General features: G+C 41.5%; 1 protein-coding gene across 1 annotated transcript; it reads left to right on the top strand.

The window, feature by feature from the left end:
• Positions 1-640: 640 nt before the first annotated feature.
• Positions 641-22,714, top strand: lrfn5b (leucine rich repeat and fibronectin type III domain containing 5b). Its single transcript, XM_022194432.2, has 6 exons — positions 641-1,355; positions 9,051-9,967; positions 10,633-10,807; positions 15,590-15,923; positions 18,276-18,576; positions 21,037-22,714. Exons 2-6 carry the CDS (start codon positions 9,077-9,079, stop codon positions 21,727-21,729), a joined length of 2,394 nt encoding a protein of 797 aa, XP_022050124.2. The 5' UTR covers positions 641-1,355; positions 9,051-9,076; the 3' UTR covers positions 21,730-22,714.
• Positions 22,715-24,163: the final 1,449 nt, after the last annotated feature.

The following is a 24,163-nucleotide window of genomic DNA, read 5'->3' as shown; positions in this document are numbered from 1 at the left end:
CAGCTCTCTTGTCTCTCCCATTCTGTATAGCTATGAATGCTTAAGCCACTTAGGCGATTCGCATTGATCTCAAGTGGACGTGTCGTAACTGCATGAAGTTATTGTTCTGGAGCAGAACTCCTCGGGGTAATTCTCTGGATGACAACAAACACCCATTTCAAAGTGCCAGGAGGGTCTATGGGTCATTGTTGTCGAGGGAATAAAGAAGCTCACTCGTGCACGAATAGGCTTCCACTCTGCCAACTTGCACAAAAGGCCATAGGATCATTGCATCAGATAGTGTTGGGTCCAGTGCCAAGTGGACCCACAGGGAGCCAGGCCTTTAGTCTTTCAGCCAACTCAACACTTTCTTGCCAATAATCTATGTAATACATGCAAGAATTCTCAGCTATAGGCTGCTATATTTGGCTTCAGTCACACCAGCTGCCTTGTACAAGGGAAAATCCACAGCAATAGATGGATTTCCAACAACCAGAATCAGAATCTGGATCAACATTTCAGCCTGTCCAGCTCCTTATCTTCTTCTTTTTAATTTGAATTCTTAGAGAATAATATAGGTCTGCTGCATTTTCGTGCAGCGGAGTTCAATCTACATGAATAAATTATGATGCTTGCCTGTGAGATAGGCTGGGAGGCACTGCATCTGTCTGTGCACACAAATGGTCTCTGTGCAGCTCGGAGCGCACCGATTACCATTCAGCGCACAGCACCTCTGGTCAGAAATGGAGCCGGGTCGGTGGATGACAGTAGTCCGGGGGCAGAGGGGGGATATATTACGGCAGCAACCTTTCAGTCAATCTGGATTAACTCACACTGAGCTCTACGTCGCCAGCAAGCAAAAAAGAGAGCGAGAGAGAGAGAAAAAAAAGAGAAAAAAAACCGGTGAAAGCGATCCGAACATCTGGCCGGATTGAGCTCCAGTCAGTCAGCAGCGCGGTGGAGGTTTGAAGCAGCCCGTCGCTACAAAAGGCGTTTTCTCTGGTGGTGGAGGTGCAACACAAGGCGGATGCGCAGTAGAGGCGAATCCCGCACAGCTGCAGCCTCACAGCCACACCGGGACCCTTCAGGCTGCGTTTTTCCTGCCTGTTTTTCTAACTAAAAATCCGGATTTTGACGGCGGTGCGGGCGGATCGCGGCAGGAATCGTCCTTTATCCGGCCGGTTATGGATTTCTTGAAGGGCATCGCTTGTTTCGCAGGCCGTCACATGTTATAAAAGCCGAGACGCGTGTTTCGGGACACCTGAAATTCTCCTCCGAAGAGGCTCCCATCTTTTTTCGTGGAGGGGGGCAGAATGCTCTCATTCGAAGGGACCCAGCTCCAGCCCACCTCCCTTCTCTGATGCTTCATCCGCAAGGTAAATCCAACATTTCTGCACATTCGCAGCCTCTTGTTTCCTCTTAAATGTGGACTTTAAGTAGTTCTCCCAGGAGCCCCTCCATCATCTGGGGTTGTGGCCACCAGCCCAGGACCTGCACCGCAAGGTCACAAAAAATACCCTCAAATTGCAGTCAGTTAGATGGATTTATTTTTAGAAAGGCTGCATTGTGTGTCTCTCCTACAGGTGAAAGTGGGAATTCAGGGAGAGAAAGAATAAACTGCTTTATTGTGTGTTTTATCAGCCCACAGGATCCATGTTTCATATCAGTGTTTAAAGCCCTGATAGGCAAATTCTACATCAGTCATTTAGCTGTGATAAAGTCTAAATGAGGCTAAGTAATAAACCTGATAATGGGGATAAATGTGTGGAGCTGATGATGAGGGGATGTTGTCAGATGACCAGAGAATGTGTTCCAGGTGATTTTTCCTCATAAAGGATTAGGTGTAATGGTCCTGTTTTTCTGTGGAGTGTTAGTTATCACATATCTTATTATTCATGAGTGCCTGAGGCTCCATTGTAACAGCTACACCAGTGAAACCAGGCCCACGCCTCATTTTGCTGCTTCTGTTTGCTCTCGCTGCTACAGTGGATGCACTTATGCGCTCGCCACCTTCCACTGATGGCACCGGAGCGATGTGTGGTTCACCTTCTGCAGCTCCACATCCACTGACCCAAATTTGAAAAGCTTTTTGTTTGGCGCTTTTATTAAGATTTGACGCACCGCACAAACTTGCGATGCTCCAACTTAGAAGGGGAGATATGCATTATTTAGGCATTTCTGTTGCAGTGTGAGGCAAAAGCACCACCTAAGGGGCTGTGGTTTGCTGCCCTCATGTCGACAGAGGTGTGTTTTCTGCACTTCTTGCACCTGAAACTGCACTGAATTGAAATATCCACACACCTGCCGGCCCTCAATGTGCAGAAAATTCACCCGAGAAGGCCGTATTGATATTCAGACGTGGTGTTCAAGGATTCTGCATTCCTCTTTCCGGAAGAAAATCCCAGGTCGTAAGCCCCCTGAGAAGAATTAAGATCCAAATACAGTGATCTGAATTTCAATTTGTCACCTGGCTCAGTGAAACGCACCATGAAGAAGATGAAAAAGTGCAGCAGCGCTCCGGCAAGGTGCTCCTTGTGATGTGGTGTGAACGGAAAAACACTTGGAAAAAAAGCGGGGAAGATGTAAATGGTGATGAACAGCACTTCTATTGATGCAGCGGGGTCTGCTTAGTATGCCGTCCCCCCGGCACACACATCCACACACACTGGAAAATAACTGCATCCCATCGAGTCATTTAGGATTTTATTAGGACTCTTAATGATTCGGAATTAGCTCTGAATGCTACCATGGCTTCAACCGCTCTGGCCTTCAACCAAAAACCTCAGGATTTTTCAAGGTCCATCTCCTCCTGAGAGGACGCTTGCTTTGTTCTAAATATTATTAGGTTATCTGAAAATCAGCCACTGATTACATCTCACCCAAAAACTGACGTTTCTCTGTGTTGCCATGGCATCAAGGCTGTCACCCAAGAGCTATCACATCCTAACATTGGCAGACTGTGTAGGAATAAAAAGGGTGTCACAGCTCAGAGAAACATTCAGAAAAAAAACACAACAACCTGCGAGTTCATGAGAGCATCGGTGTTTGGTCAGGATGTTTGGAACGTTTACCCGACAAAATAGAATTTCTAGCAGCTCAGTCAAAATATGATCCACTTGAGCAGAAGCAGCAGCTCCATTTGGTCTCATAAAGCGGCCCGGCTGAGGGCCTGTTTCACTGCTCTGTCGATACCATTTTCCCATCATGCTGCAGCATCACTTTACCTCCTTGACACAACGGAGCTTATTTTTGGCGGCGGCACAGACGTTCGACTGCTTTGCCCAGGTGAGACACTGCCACGGCGTCGGCCCTGAACGGAGCAGACTTCAGCTCATTAACTTCCCCCTGATTTCCTGCCCAGGCGTGGATTGCAGAGGCTTTTCTCACATGAGCTCCAGCATAAGTTAGACCATCTGAAAACATATCCCCCATGACCTCACCGGCCGATTGGCATGCAGTGTGCTGCATAAGGCTTTTCTTGGCGAATGCTACCCCTGGGAGACCATAGATATCCTCCTCTACAGTATAGTGCTGCTGCTGCTGCTGCTGCTGCTGCTGCTGCTGCTGCTGCACATGAATGTGTCTCTGTAGCTGGGGGTTGTTGTGTAGTGAGCTACCTCTATTAGGCACAAATCCACCCACTGGTGTGCATGTGTGGGTGTGTGCTGTCAGTCTGCCGTGTTCTCCGAGGGCGAACAGATCAGCTCAGAGGTAGTAAACGAACAGCTGATTGACTAAGAGGGAGATTATGGTTAATGCATCAGTAGATTATCTGTTTTCTTGTTTATTTGTGACCCTCCCAAGTCGCCTCCATATAATGAACAGCTCAACCGGGAGGATAATGATTTTCCGGGGGTGTGACATTTAAAGATGAAGTGCATGATTGATGAATGCATTGATTGATCATCTACTTATTTGTTCATGTTCCTGATGAGTGCTACCTGTTATGCAAATCTCACAGGGACACCCGTAATTAAATGCAAATTAGGGAGATAGTAGCAGATATTTCCTGCCCCGTGTCGGTCCTTTTGTCCTCGGCTTTTGTAAAAGCTCACCGTTGCAACCGTTCTCTTCACGTTTGGGTGAGTTTTCAGCAACGACCAAAAAGAAAAAAAGGCCCCATCTCCACAGAGTGAATCAATATCACTTCTTCAGTGCCATTGGAGTCTGGAAGTAGCAGGTCCTCTCCGCCTCATTGCACAACCAGAGGCCGAACCATTCAGAGTCCGACCAGAAGATGGTTGACACGCCAACAGCAGAACACCTCACTCCTGTTAAACACACATAAAAATAGATATTAAACCTGGAAACGACTACACTTAGCTCTGCAGTTATATATCCGTAATTCAATTCTTCCCGCTCAGAAAGAACATTTCAGATATCCAGGAAAGATTACGTCACCTTCACCATTCATGTGTTTTTCAGTACAGATATCTACAATCTGAACTGTGCATATCTGCAGCTTGTTGTGGTTCCACTTTCTCATATCTCCAGCTTAATTCTGACTAGTCTCACACAGCTTTAATTCCCCTCAATTCAACATATCTCAAGTCTCTTTCTAAGATATCTTAAATTGAGTTGGAATGGTGTTGTAGATGTCTGAAACTGGAGTTATGCCAAGTCAAAATATAGTTACAGGTGTCTTAAATCAGAGTTTTGACGTGTCAAAATGACGTCACAGATATCTGTTGTTACGTCAGAAGCTACAGGAAGGCAGACGAAGATGAAGTTCCAGGAAAATTTGGCCTGAAGTCTTTAACGAAGCTCTCGTTCTCCATAAACTCCTCACTGTGGAGCTTTTTGCATTTTCTACCAATCGTTAATTATCCTCCACAGAAGCTGTCATTACTTCCACCAGCACTATTGGACTAACATCCAATTGGAAGCCCCAAATGACCTCCATGTGCAACCGTTCAGACTAGATCTATTAGCATTTGAGATGTCTGCAGCTGTTAGTCTGACTAGTCTAAACTGGAAACAACTTTTCTGTTGTTTTGACTCGTCAGAATGACATAAATGAAAAGAAAATGTGTCAAAAAAACAGACGTAAAATGTTTAGAAACTGTCAAAAAAAAAAGAAACAGCAAATATCTAAAATAATGAAAATAATAATACATTTTTTAGCTGATTTGAAGATAGTAAAATAGTGTAATTTCATTGTCAAACATATGTTAAAAAAACATATAAAATCACAAATTGATTTCTAAAAATATTTGTAAAAATACAGATTAATGATGTAGACATGTTTTTTGGGGTTGGTATGTAAGTAAATACTTTTTTTTCCTGTGATTTTAGTCAATATCTTTAAAAACAAAGCAAAAAAACATATTTTACAGTCCTATATGTATGTTTGTTTTTTTCAAGTAACAGCAAAAATCTGTAAAGCAACCACATTTTCTGCTAATTTAAAAACAATGAGAAATAATGTAATGTTACAGTAATGCATTGATAGACATGCAAAAAAATGGTTAATTTGGACTTTTTAAAATTCATTTTTTAAAAATTTGCTGTGAAATTAATGGTAAATATTTTTTTAAAAATAATCATTTTTGCTGATTTTTTTTTAATTTTTGAAGTGGCCACATTTTCTTAAGGTTGACATGTAAAAAAAATACTTTTTTCTATCATTTTACTTTTTCTAATCTGTAATTTAACAAATCACAGCAAATCTGTAAAATTACATTTAAATTACGTAGAATCTTTCTATCCTTACAATTACATTATTATTATTTTAATTAGATGCAAACATCCGTAAATCAATGACATTTTTGCTGATCTAAATCCATTAAATGTTGTGTATTTTTACAGTCTAATGTTGGGAAAGAAAGACACAAAGCACATTTTTTTGATTTTGTGAACATTGCTTACAAATTTGACCTTTTTTTTTTAAAGAGTGAACTTGTAAACGATTACTTTTGTGGACAGGTTTTTTTAAGGTTGGCATGTAAACAAATATTCTTTCATGTGATTTTATCTGTTATTATTTGTAATTTAACAAAACACAGGAAAGTCTGTACATTATTCTTTAAAAACAACAAGTAAAAGCTTCTAAAAACTTACTTTCATTCAGCGTAGTCACAATTTAACTAGTCAAACTCACTACACCTCTACTTTTCATTCCAGAAGGTCAAATTAAAAGTTGAAAACAGCTCACCATCAGCAGCACTGTTTGGCCATGAGGTCGCCTATAAGGAGTCATGACATCATTCAATAAAAACTCCACGGTTCGTTTCTCTGCGGCTCAGATCTGCGCAGCCCCCAATAAAACCTTCAGATCCTGGTGTGTAAAGTTATAAAAATGCATCTGGGAGTTTCTTCAGCGGTGCTTCATCTGCAGTGTTCATGAATGTGTCACACCTAGCGCGCTCTCTCCAATAATGTCATTCCTCCCCGCGCTATTATGGGCCGCTTTAAGGCGACCTCGTTCCCGGCTGCTTGTCAGGTTGTGATTCGCTTTTACCCCTTCTGTCAGGATGCAGCCGTTGTCAGCGATGCCACCAGACTTCCTTGGCGCTAAGAAACATGCCCCCACCTGGCAGAGTGTCGCTCTCATCCTGTCTCTGTGATATTTTTTGTCAGACTCGCACTGTCAAGGTTATTACGCCGCGACTTGGGTGCAACACGAGCTTTTGAAGCATGAAGGTACTCGGCTGACAGGCTCTTTGCTGAGGCGAAGATTTTCATGCAGACCCAACATCGACAATGGAGGCATTACCAGGAAACCGCACAGAGCCATAATCATAAATCAGCTGTTCTCTGCTGTATTTAAAGCTTGGCCTTTGGATTTTTTTCTTTTTTCTTACTACAGTTGTGGGATTGGATCTCTTGTTCCCTGTGTTTGATTGGATTCCTTTTCGGTGCGCTGTAATGGGACACCCGCAGGGCTGAATATTGCATGTTCTACCAAAATGACACTAAATTTCTGCTCTAAATATAACCACAACTTGCTCGGCTCTCTCCGCTGCATCACCTGCAGAGCCTCTGATCTGATCTCCAAAGCCTTAGGTTTTATGACACGCTATATCCCTGACAATGTCTCAGGATTCATCAAATGGATCTCTTCTTATCCCCCATCTCAGTTGTGCCATAAGTAAGAGTAGCAGCAGAGAGAGCAGAGAGAAAATCGATAGCGAGGCATAGCACATCCTCGCCGAGGCACCGGGCCCCATCATCCCTTTCCTATTGGCGATATGATCCAGGGAGATATCCGTCTAATTCTGATGAGGCCCTGGACTGCCAGTCTAGACTTTCATCCTTCTGTACACAAACATAAAAGGGGGCTGGTATTATCATATCAAAAAAAGAAAAAGAAAAGTATGATCAGGGGAGTGGAGGCTTTTAAAGGGAGCGCTGTCACAGAAATCATCCCAGATTACCAGAGATGTTTCACTCTCAAGTCGGCAGGTGACTAATTAGTTTCATGTCTAATTGCGCGGCGTTTATTGTTTGTTCAGGCGTCGAAATGTTCGCTGTTTGGACTCTCTGACTGTGAGCTGATAGAGTTTCAAATCTAGAGGAAAAGATTTGCAGAATCCTCCAGTTTCTGAGCGGATGTGCGATTACACAGTGACATATAATCATAAAAGTTTAGCAAAGATGTATGACACACACTTACAAGGCCATAAATCACAAGAGAAAAAAAAACGAAAGCTGAGGCTCTTTGAATATTTTTTCTTATTTAAAAAGTGTAATTGGTCTACGCAACATTTTTCAAAACTTTGGGAGTTTTGTATTTTGGTATTCATGTTTTGGCAACAGAGATGTTTCACCATGCTGAATGTATCTTACAACAACTTTTCCTTAGAAATAGAAAAGTCCAAGCTGCAGGTTCTGGGTATTTTTTTGGCTGCTGTCACACTTTTACTCACTGTGGGCTCATTTTTCACTGAAACATGACACAGTTATCATGCCATATGACACGAATTTCTTTAAATGGGTCAATATACAATTGAAGGAGTTTTGAAGTCCATGGGATATATCTTGCACACTAAAACTAATGTTTTTTTTATGTTCATTATGATCATGTCTTTACAAATTCCATAATTGTTTATTATGGAAACAATCACTTTCTTACACATAAAAAAACTGGAAACAACATGTTCAACATTTTTACTAGTGCTGGAAAAAGTAGTGGCTCCAGATGACTTAGATATTTAATTATTTACATTTTTACAGCTTCTAAAATCTCTTCATTTTGCCAGTATTCTGCACATCAACTCTAGAAAGCCATTTCACACTGAATGTATTTTCCAACGACTTGCTCCTTGATTTACTGTTTCTGAGCTGCACTGCATTTATTTAATTGCTCCACTAGGTTTTATTTTCATCTCAGAGTCTGAATGTTGTATACACTGCCTGCAGTCCAGCCGAATACTCTCTGAATTTTTCGTAGCTGATTGTTGGTCACGACTGAGTCAGTCATGGTTTTGTAGTTGCACTGAGATGTGCAGATTTTTTTGAATTTTATAAAGTTTGGTTACTGCAAATAAGTTATTTTTGCTGATTTTTTTTTCAATGACACGCAGATTTAAGTGATTTGGAGGGTAAATCATGAAATTAAGCTCAGAACTTTTTCAGTGGAAGTGCACATTTGGTTCATTACCAGAAAGGTTAAAAATCCACAGATTCTTCATGTTTTTAGTTTCTGACTGACAAATAGTGTAATTTTGGAAATTTCTTTTAACCCTCGTGTCGTTTGAAAATGTGGAAAAAACAATATTTTCACAGTGAAACTTCTGATGTCCACATTTTCAACATTTCTGGGAAATCTTTAAACATTATTTGTTGGAAAAAAGAAATGTTAAAATGTTTCTTTAAGAACATTCACATGGAAATTGAAAAGTTGATTTTAAGGAATTATTTGAATTTTCTTCCTGAAGGTTTTGCAAGTTTTCACAAATTTGGGGAATTTTTTTGGTGAATTTTTGGAATTTTTTCAGACAAGGAAACAATGTTCTTTGGTGCCTGTAAATGAGGACAGCAGGAAGGTTAAAGAAGACACATCTTTCAAACCCAACAGCAGGATCTGGGGGCTCAGAGTGGTAACTGCTGTCTTTGCTCTGATCTTTCAGGTGTATTAACCTGACTGAAAAGCCAAATGGAGTCTCTCCTGGTGTATCTCATCGTCCTTGGCGTAGCTGTTAAGGCGCACAAAGTTCAAATCTGTCCCAAACGCTGCGTCTGTCAGGTGCTAAACCCCAACCTGGCAACGCAGTGCGACAAAAAGGGGCTCCTGTTCGTCCCGCCCAACATCGACCGGCACACGGTGGAGATGCGACTCGGTGATAACTTCATAACCAGCATCAAACGCAAGGACTTCGCCAACATGACCAAGCTGGTGGACCTGACGCTTTCCAGGAACACCATCGGCTCCATTGCGCCCCACGCCTTCAAAGACCTGGAGAACCTGCGAGCGCTTCACCTGGACAGCAACCGGCTCACCCGCATCACCAACGACACCTTCAGCGGCATGTCCAAGCTGCACCACCTCATCCTCAACAACAACCAGCTCACGAACATCCAGATCGGCGCCTTCAACGACCTGACGGCGCTGGAGGAGCTGGACTTGTCCTACAACAACCTGGAGAGCGCCCCCTGGGTGGCCATTCAGAGGATGTCCAACCTCCACACGCTCAACTTGGACCACAACATGCTCAGCTACATCCCAGAGGGAACCTTCTCCGGGCTGCAGAAGCTCAAGAGGCTGGACGTGACCTCCAACAAGCTCCAGAAGCTCCCTCCTGACCCCATTTTCCAGCGAGCAGGAGTCCTGGCTACGTCCGGGATAATGGGGCCTTTGTCTTTCGCGTTAAGCTTCGGCGGAAACCCTCTGAGATGCAACTGTGAGCTGCTCTGGCTGAGGAGGCTGCGCAGGGAGGATGACCTGGAGACCTGCGCTTCACCTCAACACCTCGCTGGACGTTATTTCTGGACCGTTTCAGAGGAAGAGTTCCTGTGCGAGCCTCCTCTCATCACTAGACACTCTCAGGTAAAACCCCTGAACACAGAAACTCTCAACACTCAGCCAGGTATTGGATTGTGCCTTTGTTAATCCAAGGTGGTGCTTTTTTTTTTTTAACTTCTAGCTTTGAGAGCCAGAGGAGACTTCTGGGGCACTCGGCTATCAGATTATTGTTAAAATATATATAAAAGGGCCGACTTAAGGAGCGTAATCAAACTGTGGCCAGTGGAGGAGCTTTTAGAGAAGCTATTAGGCAGGATTTTGAGTTTTTAAAAAGGCTATTTGCAGGTTTATGATGGATTCACGGTGAAGCTCTCGGTACACAGTGGCAGCTTACAATGATTTAGTCCTTGATTCATGCATACAAACAACATTATCTGATCAAATCCCTTCCAAATAACTATAGCTATATCACCTCATTTACATTCTGTGGGCCTGCTTTGCATAATTGCAGAGAAAATTAACTTTTACTCGGACTCCAGCGCGTATGCAGCAATATTGACTTCGCAATAATGCTAATTCAGTATAGTGACAATGATCAATTGATTACATTTATGGAGGAGAAGGTGGAGGAGGCGTTCATTATGTAATATCATAGCCAAACTTGCAGCACAAATGATTACAGTTGTTGGGTTGGGTGTCTAATCAGTGTTTCTGTGTATTTAAATGGGTCCTTCCTCACTGTGCTTCAGGAGCTGCGAGCGTTGGAGGGTCAGAGCGTGACGCTGCGATGTAAAGCCCGAGGAGACCCCGACCCCATCATCCACTGGATCGCACCCGACGGACGCCTCATGTCCAACTCGTCCAGATCCACGGTCCATGGCGACGGGACGCTGGACATCCTCATCAGCACCGTCAAGGACTCCGGTTTGTTTACATCCTGCCGGCTGCACTCGCGTTGTTGACAGAACAAAATTAGTTGTTTGCTTGTGTACACATGAGCCTATAAGACTCAAGTATTTGTCTATAGCAGGTGATAAAGTTTAGCGTGTTTGTGTGCTGATTAAAGTCATGATGAAAAGTGAGTTCTGTGGAATCACAGGAGTGCCATTATAAAAGATAAATAAGTTAAAAAATATAAGGAAATAAATGTGTAAATACAAAGAGGAATAAAGAAAAAAAATTCATAAAATAATAGGGAAATATTAAGGTAAATTTTGTCGTTCCTTGTCCCTTTTCGTTTTTCCATTTTTCCTTTGCTTTTACTTGATGGACTGAGCTGTCAATCAGGCTTTGGGCCTGTCCAGGGTGAGAAGTCAATACCTGAAAAAAAACAAAAAATGGAAAAAATATATTTGTTTTTTTCTATATTCATCTTAATAAAATAACTACACAGTTATTTTCTTATTTTTTTAACAGATTTATTTTTTAATTTATTCTTTTATTTATTCCTCTCCATATTTATGCATTTATTTCCTTATTTTTTAAAGATGTATTTTTATTTATTCTTTTATTTATTCTTTTATTCTTATTTGTCTTTATATTTTCACATCTATTTCCTTATTTTTAACATATTTTTTGTTTATTCCTCTTGATTTTTACACATTTATTTCCTCATTTTTTAAAACAGATTTATTGTTTATTTATTCTTCTTTATTTACACATTTTCCTTATTTTTTATTCATTCCATTTTATATTTACACATTTATTTCCTTATTTTTAACAGTTTTTTTATTTATTCTTTTTAATTTCTCTTTATATTTACACATTCATTTCCTTATTTTTTTTAACAGATTTATCTTTTATTATGGCACTCCGGTGATTCCACACTTTTCTGCCTTGATGGCATCTATTTATAAAGATGCTTTTCCACTTAAAACTTTACATGTTTCTTGAAAAAAGTCTGACATTTATGGAAATATCCCCTTTAAGTCAGATAAGAAGGTTGAAATCATGTCAAATCTGTAGTTTAATTCTCTGAACTCCAAGCAGTTTCTTGGCAGTTTTGTTCCTCAATGAAAGCTCATTTTCTCTGCAATATAAAGTCCTGCACCTCTATGGAAACAGAACAACCACGACTAGAATTAGATAGAACTCAGGAATCTCTTTTGTGCAGAAAAATGATGTTGTTTTTGGTGATTCTTTGAAAGATAACATCTTTTACAAACCCGTCGGCAGGTTGTGAGGTTCAAAGAGTTAAACATAAAGTTAGAATTAGCAGCTGATGTTTTACCCCTTAAGCATGAGGCTGTTTTTTTTTTTTTAAATTCCACCCTAAACAGGAGTAACAGTTCCACAACTGTGAGAGCAAAATGAACAACTTTAAAGTACATGGATCAGACACAGCTGGGCGAAATCCAACAAATCTCTCTGGATCTGCATAACACTTTGCAGTTCTTCATTTAAATGCACACCATCAAAATAAATCAAATAGAAATCAGCTTGAAACTGTGATTATTCACTTTTTACCTTCACTTTAGCTTAGTTCTTAATTGCTCATGTTTGGGTTTTTGGTTCAGAAGTTAAAACGAAATAAGGAAATGGCTGTTTTGTGACTGTGGTTGGACTGTACCATTATCACTTGAGGGGAGTCTGCAGCAGCCACAGACAGTCTAGCAACCAAACTATGCATTTTATAGGACATCTGACGCATGCAATCTGCTAAACTATATGTTAAGCATCGATCAAGTGCTGCAAACAATATATACGATCAGTCAATCATCCATTTATAGCATGTATGCTTATATATTCACCTCCTCTGTGTTTAATATTCTGACCTATGGCTCCAGAGAGATATACATATGTGTTTCCAAACCCTCAGAAAATAGTACAGCTGCTAAATTTTTGCCCAAAAATGAGCTGCAGACAAAATCCAACCCATGTGTCTCACTGTAGACTCGCCTGCATGCTAATTTAATACTCTTGGTGTAGTTTTATTGAAAAATCTAACTTCGAAGCAACAACCCAAACAAGTAAAATTATTATTAATGTGAGAGAAAATGATCAATTTGTGCAGCGACTTCATAAAATGCACAGTGGAAGTTTCAAAGCTATTTTAATTAGATTTATTTGACGGTTGAATCTTTACACAGACTCTCACTGGCTGCATCGTCTGAACATCATCAGCTCAACCTGACATTTATGCTAATCTGAACTGTAAATTAGAGAGTAAACGACAACCTTAAAACAATGAGTCACCGACACTGATGTTGTTGAATCTGTTCCAAAAATTCTAAGCTGTAACTCTACCAAATTTGATGCATCAGTAATGAAGAACAACAAATGCTGCATCCAAGTTAGTCACAGCAGAACCAGGCAGCTTCTCAACAAAGCAAACCTTGAAATAACAGCTCGCAGCATTTTAATAACGGATGGGCAGCACTAGGGTGTTAGGAGTTAACTTATGGTAATAAAAGCACCATTTTATTTACCATTAAATGGAGGGAAAAGCTGAACTGGCTCTATTAATGACTCTATATATGTTGTTTTACAGATTTGTCTAGTTTTGCGAAATCACAGAAAACAATATTATGGCAAATTGTCATAAAAAATAGGTCAAAACTCTAAATAATGTCCACAATAATGATAATTACCCCTTAAGCTTCAGTGTACCGCCGGCGGTACACCTACTAATTTGCATAGGAATTTCAAGAATGTCCGACGGCTGCAAACACGATTATACAAACACTATACGCAGATGGAAAGCTTAGATTCTCATGAATCCGCCGGTATAAACCACTTTCAGATGCGATTACTACAGCGGGTGAGAAAAACACATTTGTCCGACAAAAACGAATATTCATCCATCCGTTCTCTATACACGGCTTCAACGCACACAGCGCGACTCACATTTCCGGGTTCATTATTACACACACAAAAAAAAGATTCCACAAAAAACGGCCATAATCTAACCTTTTACATCCAGATGACACAAGCCAGTAAACTATTTTGTCCAAAACATGTCCTGAAGTCGGTATAAAATCCCCGAATCGGTCGTTTTCAAGGAAATGCACCTCCCAATGCCCGTCCAATATTCCCTGTATTTTTCGTAATTTTTTTTATTTAAAAATAGAATATTAGCGATTTTTTGTACTGAAAACGGCTGGAATTGACTGAAGCTTAAAGGGTTAATAAAAAATGAAGTGATTAAATTGTAGTTTAAGAAGAGATTTAAAGTCTTCTTGCGTGATTAAGTTCCACAGCTGAGGTTTCAGATATATGCAGGAGTCGGACCATTCAAGGCATAAAAAACAAGCAATTAAACCTTAAAATCTCTCTAAAACTCTGCTGTAGCCTGAGAGGGGCACCGAGGTTTGCCGTAATGCGGTCGGCTCTCTGATGTTAAAAGCCCGGCAGCAGTGTTTTTGTATCAGCTTCAGACTCTGGATGTTTCTCCTGCTGCTACCAGAGCAAAGCGTTCAGCAACAGTCGAGTCTGGAGGAGATAAAAGCACGAGTGACCTTTTCTAAATCTGCAGAAGAAAGGAACGACCTGATCTCCAGAACAGTCTGAGACAAACCCGCTTTTAAAAAACACACAACTTTTACACATTTTTACTTGACAGCAGGACGGAAATAATGTGTTAATTAGTTTAGACAAGCTGAGGCTGAGTTTGTTGCCTTTTCGTGTCAAAATCAAAGCAAAACTGTTTGGCATGGTGAGAATTAATGCAAAATCCTTAAGAACAATGTCGAGTTTTAAATGTTTATGTGAGTACACAAGAAGTGTGCTTAAATAAACACGTTTAAATGATAATTAAACTGCAGCAGAATAAAACTTTCTACCTCACAAAGTCATTTTTATCTCTACAAACTTGTTTTTCATGTATAGCATCAACTTTATTTTCAAATTCTTTAACTGCAACATAAAGGTTACATACACATAACAGAAATTACATTTTATTTGATTGAGTTTTAATTAATGGCACTCAAAATTCTATATAAAAAGTGCTGACTATAAAAAACTTAGGGGAAAAAACTGTGGAATGCTGTAATGTTCAGAAACTGAAAGAAAATATGAAAATAAAAGCAAAAAATCTGTCGCATTATAAAAAATTATGACTTACTGTTTGTAAAAATACGGATTTTTCTATACGTACATTATTTACAGATTTGGGAAGTTACTTTTGTCAGTTGACATGTAAAGGAATATTATTTATTCTGTGATTTTTGTAGATACTATCTCTAATTTAACAGTATGGCTAACAACAATTTATATATTTTTTTGTTACTTTTCAGTATTTTTTTAAAGCAAATATCTAGGAAATAATATGTTTGGCAAGTTTAAATGTACTAAAAACTGAAATTTTATGGGAAACTATTGTGAGCAAATTGCATTTGCAAAGATGTTATGATTGACATTATTTCTAGTTTAAGCTTGTTTGTAGGACTAAAATGCAAATTAACACAGAGTTTTCTGTCATTTTACTAGTTAAACTTGGGGGGGGGGCAAGGAAAACACTGTAAAATGTTCAAAATTAAGTCAAGAATGTTTTAAAACTGTTGAATTTCAACAGTGTTGCTTCTGGCTCAACATTGGTCATTTTTCTGCATCACAAATGTTAATTTTTCCTTCATGTGTTTCTTGTTAGTAAGTCAGTTCTAACTAATCCAAAACTAACTGTTGTTGTTATAAGATGTGTTCATTGTGGCTTCATTGCACGTGTGACCCTCAGTGCTGTGAGGAAACTCTAATTATTCTGTGTTGCAGGTTCCTTCACCTGTGTGGCCTCCAACCCGGCCGGAGAAGCCCAGCAGACGGTGGATCTGGTCATCGCTAAACTCCCTCACATCATCAACAACACGATCGCCGAGCAGGAGCCCGACCCCGGGTCGTCAGACATCGCCACGGTGACCAAAACGGGCGCCGAGGCGGGAGGCGTCCCGCTGGGAAATGCCAAGACAAGCCAGGAGAAGAAAGTGGTGATAGCCGAGGCCACGTCCACGTCAGCGCTGGTCAAGTTCAACTTCCACAGGAGCATCCCAGGAATCAGAATGTTTCAGATCCAGTATAACGGAACCTACGACGACTCTCTGGTGTACAGGTGAGGAGAAGAGTATGAACTGATGTAGGGGAAAGAATTTGAACCTCTCAAACACGTGCTGCATAGATAGATATTGCATTTAATGCTGCTGGAAATGATAGATTTACTAAAAATGTGTGAGCAAAAGATGAGTCAGTGAAGTTAAGCCACTATTGTTAATGAATTTGAAACAACAGAAATTAGTTCAATTTAGTGAGTTATTTTAAAGTGTGTGAATATATTTTTGATATATTTTGGCATTATTTTGAAGGAATGTGTTTTTACTTTGACAGGAAAGAATCATTTTTGTGAATTGTTGTCAAAAAAGCCAAATTTAATTGATCATGATTCAAAACCAATAAAAGGGGAAAGCTTCCAAGGAGGCTGGATGCTTCTTATAGGCACCGTGTATGCAAACTGTCTGGCTGATTTCAAAAATTATGTGACGACTCAAGCTGGTAAGAAATTCATCACAGCAAAGTGTTTAATTTCCATCAATATTGATAGCTGTTTGTAATTTAATGGCTTATTTTTGATTCAAAACAAGTAGGAAACAACTTTGATTTAAATTTAAAACACTTTAGCCAAGGTACAGAGATGATTATTTAAAACATTTACAAATTAAAAAAGGATAAAGGAATGAGCTTCGAGTGATGAAACGACATTTCATCAATGTAAGAAGGAAATTGTTTGATAAAATGTTTGAGAGTTTCATTCAATGGCAAACCTCTATGAAAGCACAAAACCAAAGTGCAATAACAAACCTCAGTGGTGCTCTGTCCCTGGCTCATAAAAAGTCGACCTTTTACCTGATATTGGAGGCTCTTAGCCATCCAGCGGTCTCCCTGAGGTTACCATGCAGGTCTCCTCAGGCATATTAGTCTGCCGTCACCTTTGCCTCCCTGAGTGGAGGCTGCTCAATAGTTTCTTGAAAGTTTGTCTCATCGATGTAAGATCAGTTGACCTCAAAACCCAATATTTATTTGCTTTCTTTGGTCCTTTAATTATTATATACGTGTGTTCATTAATTTATGTGTTAGTTGTTTTTTTTTTACAGTTGGGGGAACATTGCTCGTTTATGTGGTTAATTTTCACTTTTTTTTCTGCGGCTCTTTATTAAAAATAGATTGTAAACTATCAATGATTATCGATTTTGACTGAAATTAAACATTTAATCATAACAGATTTTCCAGTTCTATCATCAAGTCCTTGCCTTTACCTTGTCTTTAAAATTGGTTAACTACACAGTGAATATTGGAAATATTCATCCATCTTGGAAGTTTTCTCCCCCTTTTTAATGCTTTTCAATGTTGGCTGTAGTCTAACTTGCCTTTTCGGACAAGAATTTATTTTAAAAGACTCTTTAATGCTAAAGTGACAAACTGATTTTTACAAAGTGTCGTTAATTAATTAAAACTGCAGGAAATGAGTGCATAAATATTCGCCTGCTTTGCAGTGATTCAAACTTCTTTAGGTGTTATATTAAACCTGCTATAAATAACAACGGCTTGACTTGACTAATTTGTCATTTTATCACCCAGATATTCTGCTCAATACAATTGTATCTACTAAACAAACTTCAAATCCAAACACATGCAAACAAAAGGTATCATCCCATTCTAATCTCATTACCCTCGTTCTACCTTCACGGTCTGCTTTGAACGCTTAATTCTCTTTGGATATTTAGTCATTAGAAAGTGGACCTGGCTGTCGACACGATTATTTGTGGTGTCTATTAATCCTGTCAGGACGACAGACTAATGCTCTGTATCTGACTTCTTATTCTTTGACTCGTAATCTCCGCTCCCTTTGCTGGAGAGTATCATTCACTCCGTGCAGAAGCCTGATAATGCTTAATCAACACAATCAAAACAGAGTGTCAGCACTAAGCTGCGGACTCATAGGAAGATGAAAGAGCAGTCTTCCAGTGTTTTACAAAAAGCATCAGAGTCCTCCAACATGCCTATCCGAGGAACACCGCACTCTTTCATCTCTTCCCCATTTCACTCCGTTTACTGCTAATCACTGCGATACCATCGTCTCCTAGATCCTTTTTTTTCCCTTTCATAAATGAACTTGGAAAGTCACATGAGAAGCTTCAACAGAGGCCACCGAACTCAGGAGACTTTAAAGAGTTGTAATCCTGATGTAAGGAACAAACATGTCCCCACAGAAACCTTTTTATCGCCGATGATTTTGGGGAGAATAAATCAAATGTCACAAAACATTAAACCTCGACAGATCTTAAATAGGCTCCTGAGAGATAAACGGTTGTCATGTCATGTTGTCCCTACAAAAACAATAAGCCGGATAATCTGATTAGCTCCCGTCTCCTTCCATTTAACCCTTTACGATCCACTTCTCCTGTTACAGAATGATTCCTCCAACCAGCAAGAACATCCTGGTGAACAACCTGGCGGCCGGGACGCACTACGACCTGTGTGTGCTGGCGATCTACGACGACCAGGTGACGGCGCTGACGGCCACCAGAGTCATCGGCTGCATCCACTTCACCACTGAGCCGCAGTATCTCAGATGTCACTTCATGCAGTCGCAGTTTCTCGGCGGCACGATCGTGGTCATAATTGGAGGGATCATCGTTGCCTCGGTGCTCGCTTTCATCATCTTCCTCATCGTTCGTTACCGGGTGTGTACCCAAGGAGATGCAGATAAGGTCAGTTTGAGGTGTTGTGTTCTTCTTCTGTGTATTATTTCTAACATGAGTGTTGGTTACAGACTGTATATTAAAGATGGACAGAGCCTCCTTTTCCATAAAAGTTGACAGAAATCTTCATCCGGCAACATTCCTGTATTACTTTCAACACTACACAAGTCTGAACTGCACCCAGTCGCATTAACAGATAGACAGTTGCACAGGTAAAATAAATTTTAAGTTCTGTGCAGTTGTTTGGAAAGAGTATTTGTATGTTTGAACAGCAATATTTGTCTTGAAACATCCACAAAGAGCTGCAAAACCATCAAACACATTCCACAGGTGGTTTGCTCTACAATTTTGCATCCAATTCAAACAGAAATGTTAAAAATACCAGCATGGCCTACTATATCCAAACGTATTTTTCCAGTATAGAAGCTAACATGCACAGTTACTTCAAGTTTTCGATGTGGTTTCAGGAAGGTTTTTGCACATTTAAGCACCAGCAATCGTCCTAAAACATCCACAGAAAGCTGCCAAATCATTAAACACATTTCACAATCTCTTGGTGGCACAACGGTTAAGTTTCTGGACTACTGATCCAAAGGTCAGAGGTTTAAACCCCGATGCGGCCGCTGTTGGGCTCTTGAGCAAGGCCCTTTACCCTTCTTGCTCCAGGGGCACCATGCCATTGCTGACCCTATGCTCTGACCCCAATTGGGATATGCGAAAACAACATTTCACAGTGCTGTAAAAATGTATTTGTGACAGAAAAAGCTTCTTTCTTTGCTCGACGATATCACATCTACTTCATCAAATATCAAACTTTACTGCCATGAAGACAGCGTACGTAATGCCGGTTCTGACCAACAGGAGTTGAAGTTTAGTTTGTTACTTCCAGCTGTTTAGGAGTCTTTCCTCTGAGCAAGATCCATGCAGGCCAAAATGCTTTTCTGGCCATTTTAACCCACAATCCTCTGCACAGTTGCTTCAAGTTGTGTATGTGGGTTAGGGAAGATGTTTGCACATTTCAGCACCAATATTCATCCAAAACAATCAACAGAGGGATACAAAAGCATTAAATACCTTTTACAATCTGTTGTTCGCACCTCAAGTTCATGTTTATTCCAAACCAAAATGTCCATAAAATATAACTTTACTGCTATGGCGACAGATTCTTTAATCCAGGTTTTCTTAGTATATGCCACATGTTTGCATACTGCATGAAACAGCACAGCCTTTGTGAGGGCATCTGCACTATATACTGAAAGTAAAAAGAACAAATATGAGTTTTGGAGTCCCAGTTTATCAGCTGCAGGTAAATCATTTGTTTCATTGCGTTTCTCCTCAGGTTGAGTCGTAAACTCAGTCACAGCTGTCGGGATGTTAATAACATAAATAAATGAGGCTGTTAGTTATTCTGACAGTTTGATGGGCTGCTGTAAGTTTAGATTTTGTCTTTTGTTTGTTAGTGCATTATATGTCCGTTGATGTACTGTTTAATATCGCGTTTATGACAAATATTGCACCATGGCTCTTTCTGTCGCTGTCTGAAGCTTTGAGGAACATTGAGGTGACCTGTATCTGAATGACAGAATGCTGTTACTTCAACAATCTGATGAAGCGGCATTGTTTTATATTCTATGCCTGAATAAGTTGATAAGAAAATGAACCCATTTTTCATTTGATCTACTTAATCTGTAAACATTTTCTTTATGAGTTTAAGGTTTGAAGCGCTAGTCTCAAGTCTTCTTCAATACAGTATGGTATTCATTGTGGAAGTTATTGTTCTGTTTAGATGAGAAAGGTTGATTAACTAGGTGTACTATAAGTTGGGGCTACTTTTTGACTGACAGATCCTCTAGTTCTCAGTTAGATCCACTCCTCACAACCAAAATGTTGATGGCCACATTCTAAAGCACAAACCAAAGAGAGGCTACATCCATCTTTTACATACAGTCTGTTGGAGAAATTTCACTCTTAGTCTTTCAAAGTTTGCTGTAGTAGTGTGTTTTATTGGCATTTCTGGTAATACGGTGGATTTACTGACACAGAGTATGAGTCTGCTAAGGTAAGTCGACCCAGAGGATTTTCAGGGTTCACATTTTATAGTGTTGTCAGAGGACAGGGAGGAGGCTGTATGTCACTACTGAGGGGAACAGAGGTTAATGTGTGCATAGTTGCTAATCAGTGACAGACAGTAAGACAACAGAACAAAGGGAAATTGGATCAAGAAGTCTGGCAAAAAATTACAAATAGCAAAAATGTGACAACAAAAGGCAAGAAGGGGGTCTGACAGATGGCAATAAATAACAAACGATAAAAGAATTGTAGATGGGAAATGGAATGAAGGGGTGAAACTAGAAGGTTTATGTAGCAAAAGGTGTGCTATTTTCTTCATCAAGTCCATGGCGTAAAACGCTGTCGATAAATCTGCTTTCATTCTCTCTCTCCTCTTGTACTTGTCTCCTGTCATGTCAGGCGCTAGAGATGGGGGATATCCGCTCGCTGAGCAGTGATGGACAGCTACAAGGCTGCGGGATTCCCAAGTCTCTCTCTAAGCAGGTCCTGCGTCCAGAGAAGAATGACAAGGATTGTCTGCGGGTGTCCCTGCCGCCTCCAGAGCCGGTGAAGCAGAGGCCACCTGTCGTTGTCGCCACCACAAAACCTTCTGTCCCCGACTGCACCGTCTCCACCTCCGCCGGCAGTCACAGCTGGCACCCGGCCTCCCCCGGTGCCCCAAGGCCCAAACGCTCCATTGCTCCACCAAAACCCTCAGAGTCTCGCCGTGCCGAAGCACAAGCGGACGTCGAGCTGGATAACATGAACCGGAATAACTCCTCTGAGGTCAAAATGGCCGCCATCGCCCTCGCCGTCCCCGGCCAACACACCAAATGGACTGCGGTTCCCAGAGGCCCGCGGCCACAACAAGCTGCTCGGCATTACATGACTGTTCCTGCCGGGGCGGCGAGGGTGAACCGCAGGCACTCTCTGAACGCAGACTCTTACAGGGAGCGCTGCTACGTGGCTTACCCCAAAACCGGCGCCAGCCTGCGGTCCAAACGCAGCCTGTCGATGAGCGGCGAGCTGCCGCAGATCGAGGGCTCCACAAACATTCACCGGGCCAGAGACAAGCTCTCCAGGTCCGAGTGGCTTCTGGAGAGCACTTTATGATTTCGAGTTCGTCTTGTTTTTCTTGGATTGGATTTGCGGCCCGTCGCGGAGCAGACAGGGATTTTATGCCTTGTTTTCGAGCTTTGGTGCTCTTTATGGAGGGACCTGTAGAAGCTTCTCTCGTGTATCTGGGGGAAGACAGGCTCACAGGGTTGCAGGAAAATGTTTCACGTTTGTTTTCTACCTTATAACCGATCAAAGTCTTCTTTATAACAACATTTGCTCAAACTTTGAAAGGCACAACGATGTATAAACCAAGTTCATGTACAATAATGTTTAGTTGTGTGAGATACTGTATATCTCAGTACAACCTAAGTGTTCATGTGGTATTGAATGCAGTAACCTGGACATACTGTATAATAACAAAGAAAACATCACACAGGGGATGGGGTTATTATACTCGCAGCCTCATTGCCTGGTACTTAAAGTGATACAATCTCTGTAGACTGTGAACACGATTCTTGTCTCCAGCTCTACAGACAGACGGTGACATGTCTTAATTACCTTGGCGATGGTTTGGAGAGATTACGAATGTGCTTTACATCCCAGAGGTGTAGGAAACAGAATGTAGGAGACAGACGCTGCTCCATGGTTTCATGCCGACACTCCCAGACACAGCACAATGCAGCATTTTTTTGTGGCACAGCCTAATACTGCCCTCCGGTTTGAATCGATACATTTTTATCACATAATTACATAAAGACTCAGCTCTGATAGGATTCCTGTCGTGACCGATTTGAGTGACAATTGCAGCAAACGGCGACAGCGTGTCAGGTGCAGGAAGTAATCAGATATCAGCGGGAACGCGGTTCATTTCCATATTTTTTACTTACTGACGTTATGTCACGCCGATGACAACCATTGTAAATTAACTTGTCGATGTAAGAGAAACGATAATCACCAGAATGGGAGGACGTCCGCTCTTGATTTTGCTGTTGTTTCTGTTTGATGTTTACCAGTATAAATAAACCAGTGATAAAAGGGATGCACTCAGATTTATCTCATTTCCAAGCTTGTGTGTTTTCTCAACATCACAATTAGAGAGGAGCCCTCTCTGCTCTGTGATGTTGTCTCACAGCAAAACAATAGCTGCAGCCTCTTTGCTTCTACAAGTCAAAGCGGGAATGAATTTGAGGTTCTGGTCGTCTTGCAGAAACATAATTCCCCCTTTTCTCTGCAAGTGGTGGACCCCTGACAGATCCCTGCCCTGGGCCTTGTGTTTGTTCAAAGAGAGGAGGGAAGTAGATGATGAAAAGAGGCCATGCTAGTCACCGGAGAAGACGCTCAGCCCGAGCATCTCTGCAACTCGTATGACAACGGCTTGAATGTGCCACTGCAGAAACCTGCCGCAGGAGAGGTTAAACACAACCTCCGCAGTGGGAACCCGTGCACGACTAATTCCACGGCTACGGTATCGTCCGCCCGAGAGCAACGCTAACATGATATGCATTATCCAGCAGAACACCAGCTCTGATTCACTGTGTATTTTGGTGTCTGGATGCTCCCTGATTGATTTTTCTACACAACATGCTTCTCGCAGCAGGAAATCTCGAGGGATGCAGCACATCGGGCCGAGAAAATACGCGATGATGAGCTGCACATACAGTATTTAAGACAGGAATTAATTGCTGTCACGCAAACAGGCCGCATGCAGGCACTTTTATTCATCATTTCTCACTCATTATGGGTGATTAAAATGCTGAGGAGCTTGGCCCGAACCTTGGTTGAGTCTTTGGCGAGAGCCAGAGGTGTGTGTTAATAATAGATGCATCCTGGAGGGAGAGAGGGAAGGAGAGATGGAAGGGTTTTATGAAACAAATACACAGGGAAGGGGTGGGAGGCAGAGAGGCAGGGGTGAGGATGGAAGAAATGGAGAGGGAGACGGAGAAGAAAGCGAGACGAGGGAAGAGGGCACCGGGAGCCGAGCGAACGAAGGAATGTAGAGCAGAACAAGAACGAGGAGAGCATGAGACAGAGAAAAGAGCAGCCTTTGTAAAGCAGCCATGCAGCCTCTGGCTCTTCGGTATTCAGTGCACCTTCACAGGGAGGAGGCGGGTGAGGTGGGAAGGGGAGAGGTGTGGGTGACGGACCTCGGCTGGAGGTCTGGCAACAAGCAGAGCGAGTCCAGAGCAGAAGCACACGTTCCCCTTCACAACCCTGCACCGGCCACAACCCCCATAAACGAGCCTCCTGGCCCCTGTCTGGTCCCGTCGCCACACTTTGACCCACCCTCTCTGCTCCAGTCTTGTGCTGACTCACTCCTCTCCACTGCAGGAGTCCCGCCATGCTCCTGAACAGCCCTCCAACCTATCACCACCCGCCCACCTCCCGCTGCCAGTCTCAGTGAGTCTACCGACAGACCGATCCGTCCTCAGGCTGCATCCATGCTCATCTGTGTTCATTTTCAAACGTTAAGCAGAGCCAGACAGCTTTG

Source organism: Acanthochromis polyacanthus, chromosome 16 (assembly GCF_021347895.1).
Source record: "Acanthochromis polyacanthus isolate Apoly-LR-REF ecotype Palm Island chromosome 16, KAUST_Apoly_ChrSc, whole genome shotgun sequence".
NCBI classification, from domain to species: domain Eukaryota; kingdom Metazoa; phylum Chordata; class Actinopteri; family Pomacentridae; genus Acanthochromis; species Acanthochromis polyacanthus.
This window is presented reverse-complemented; position numbering and strand designations above follow the sequence as displayed.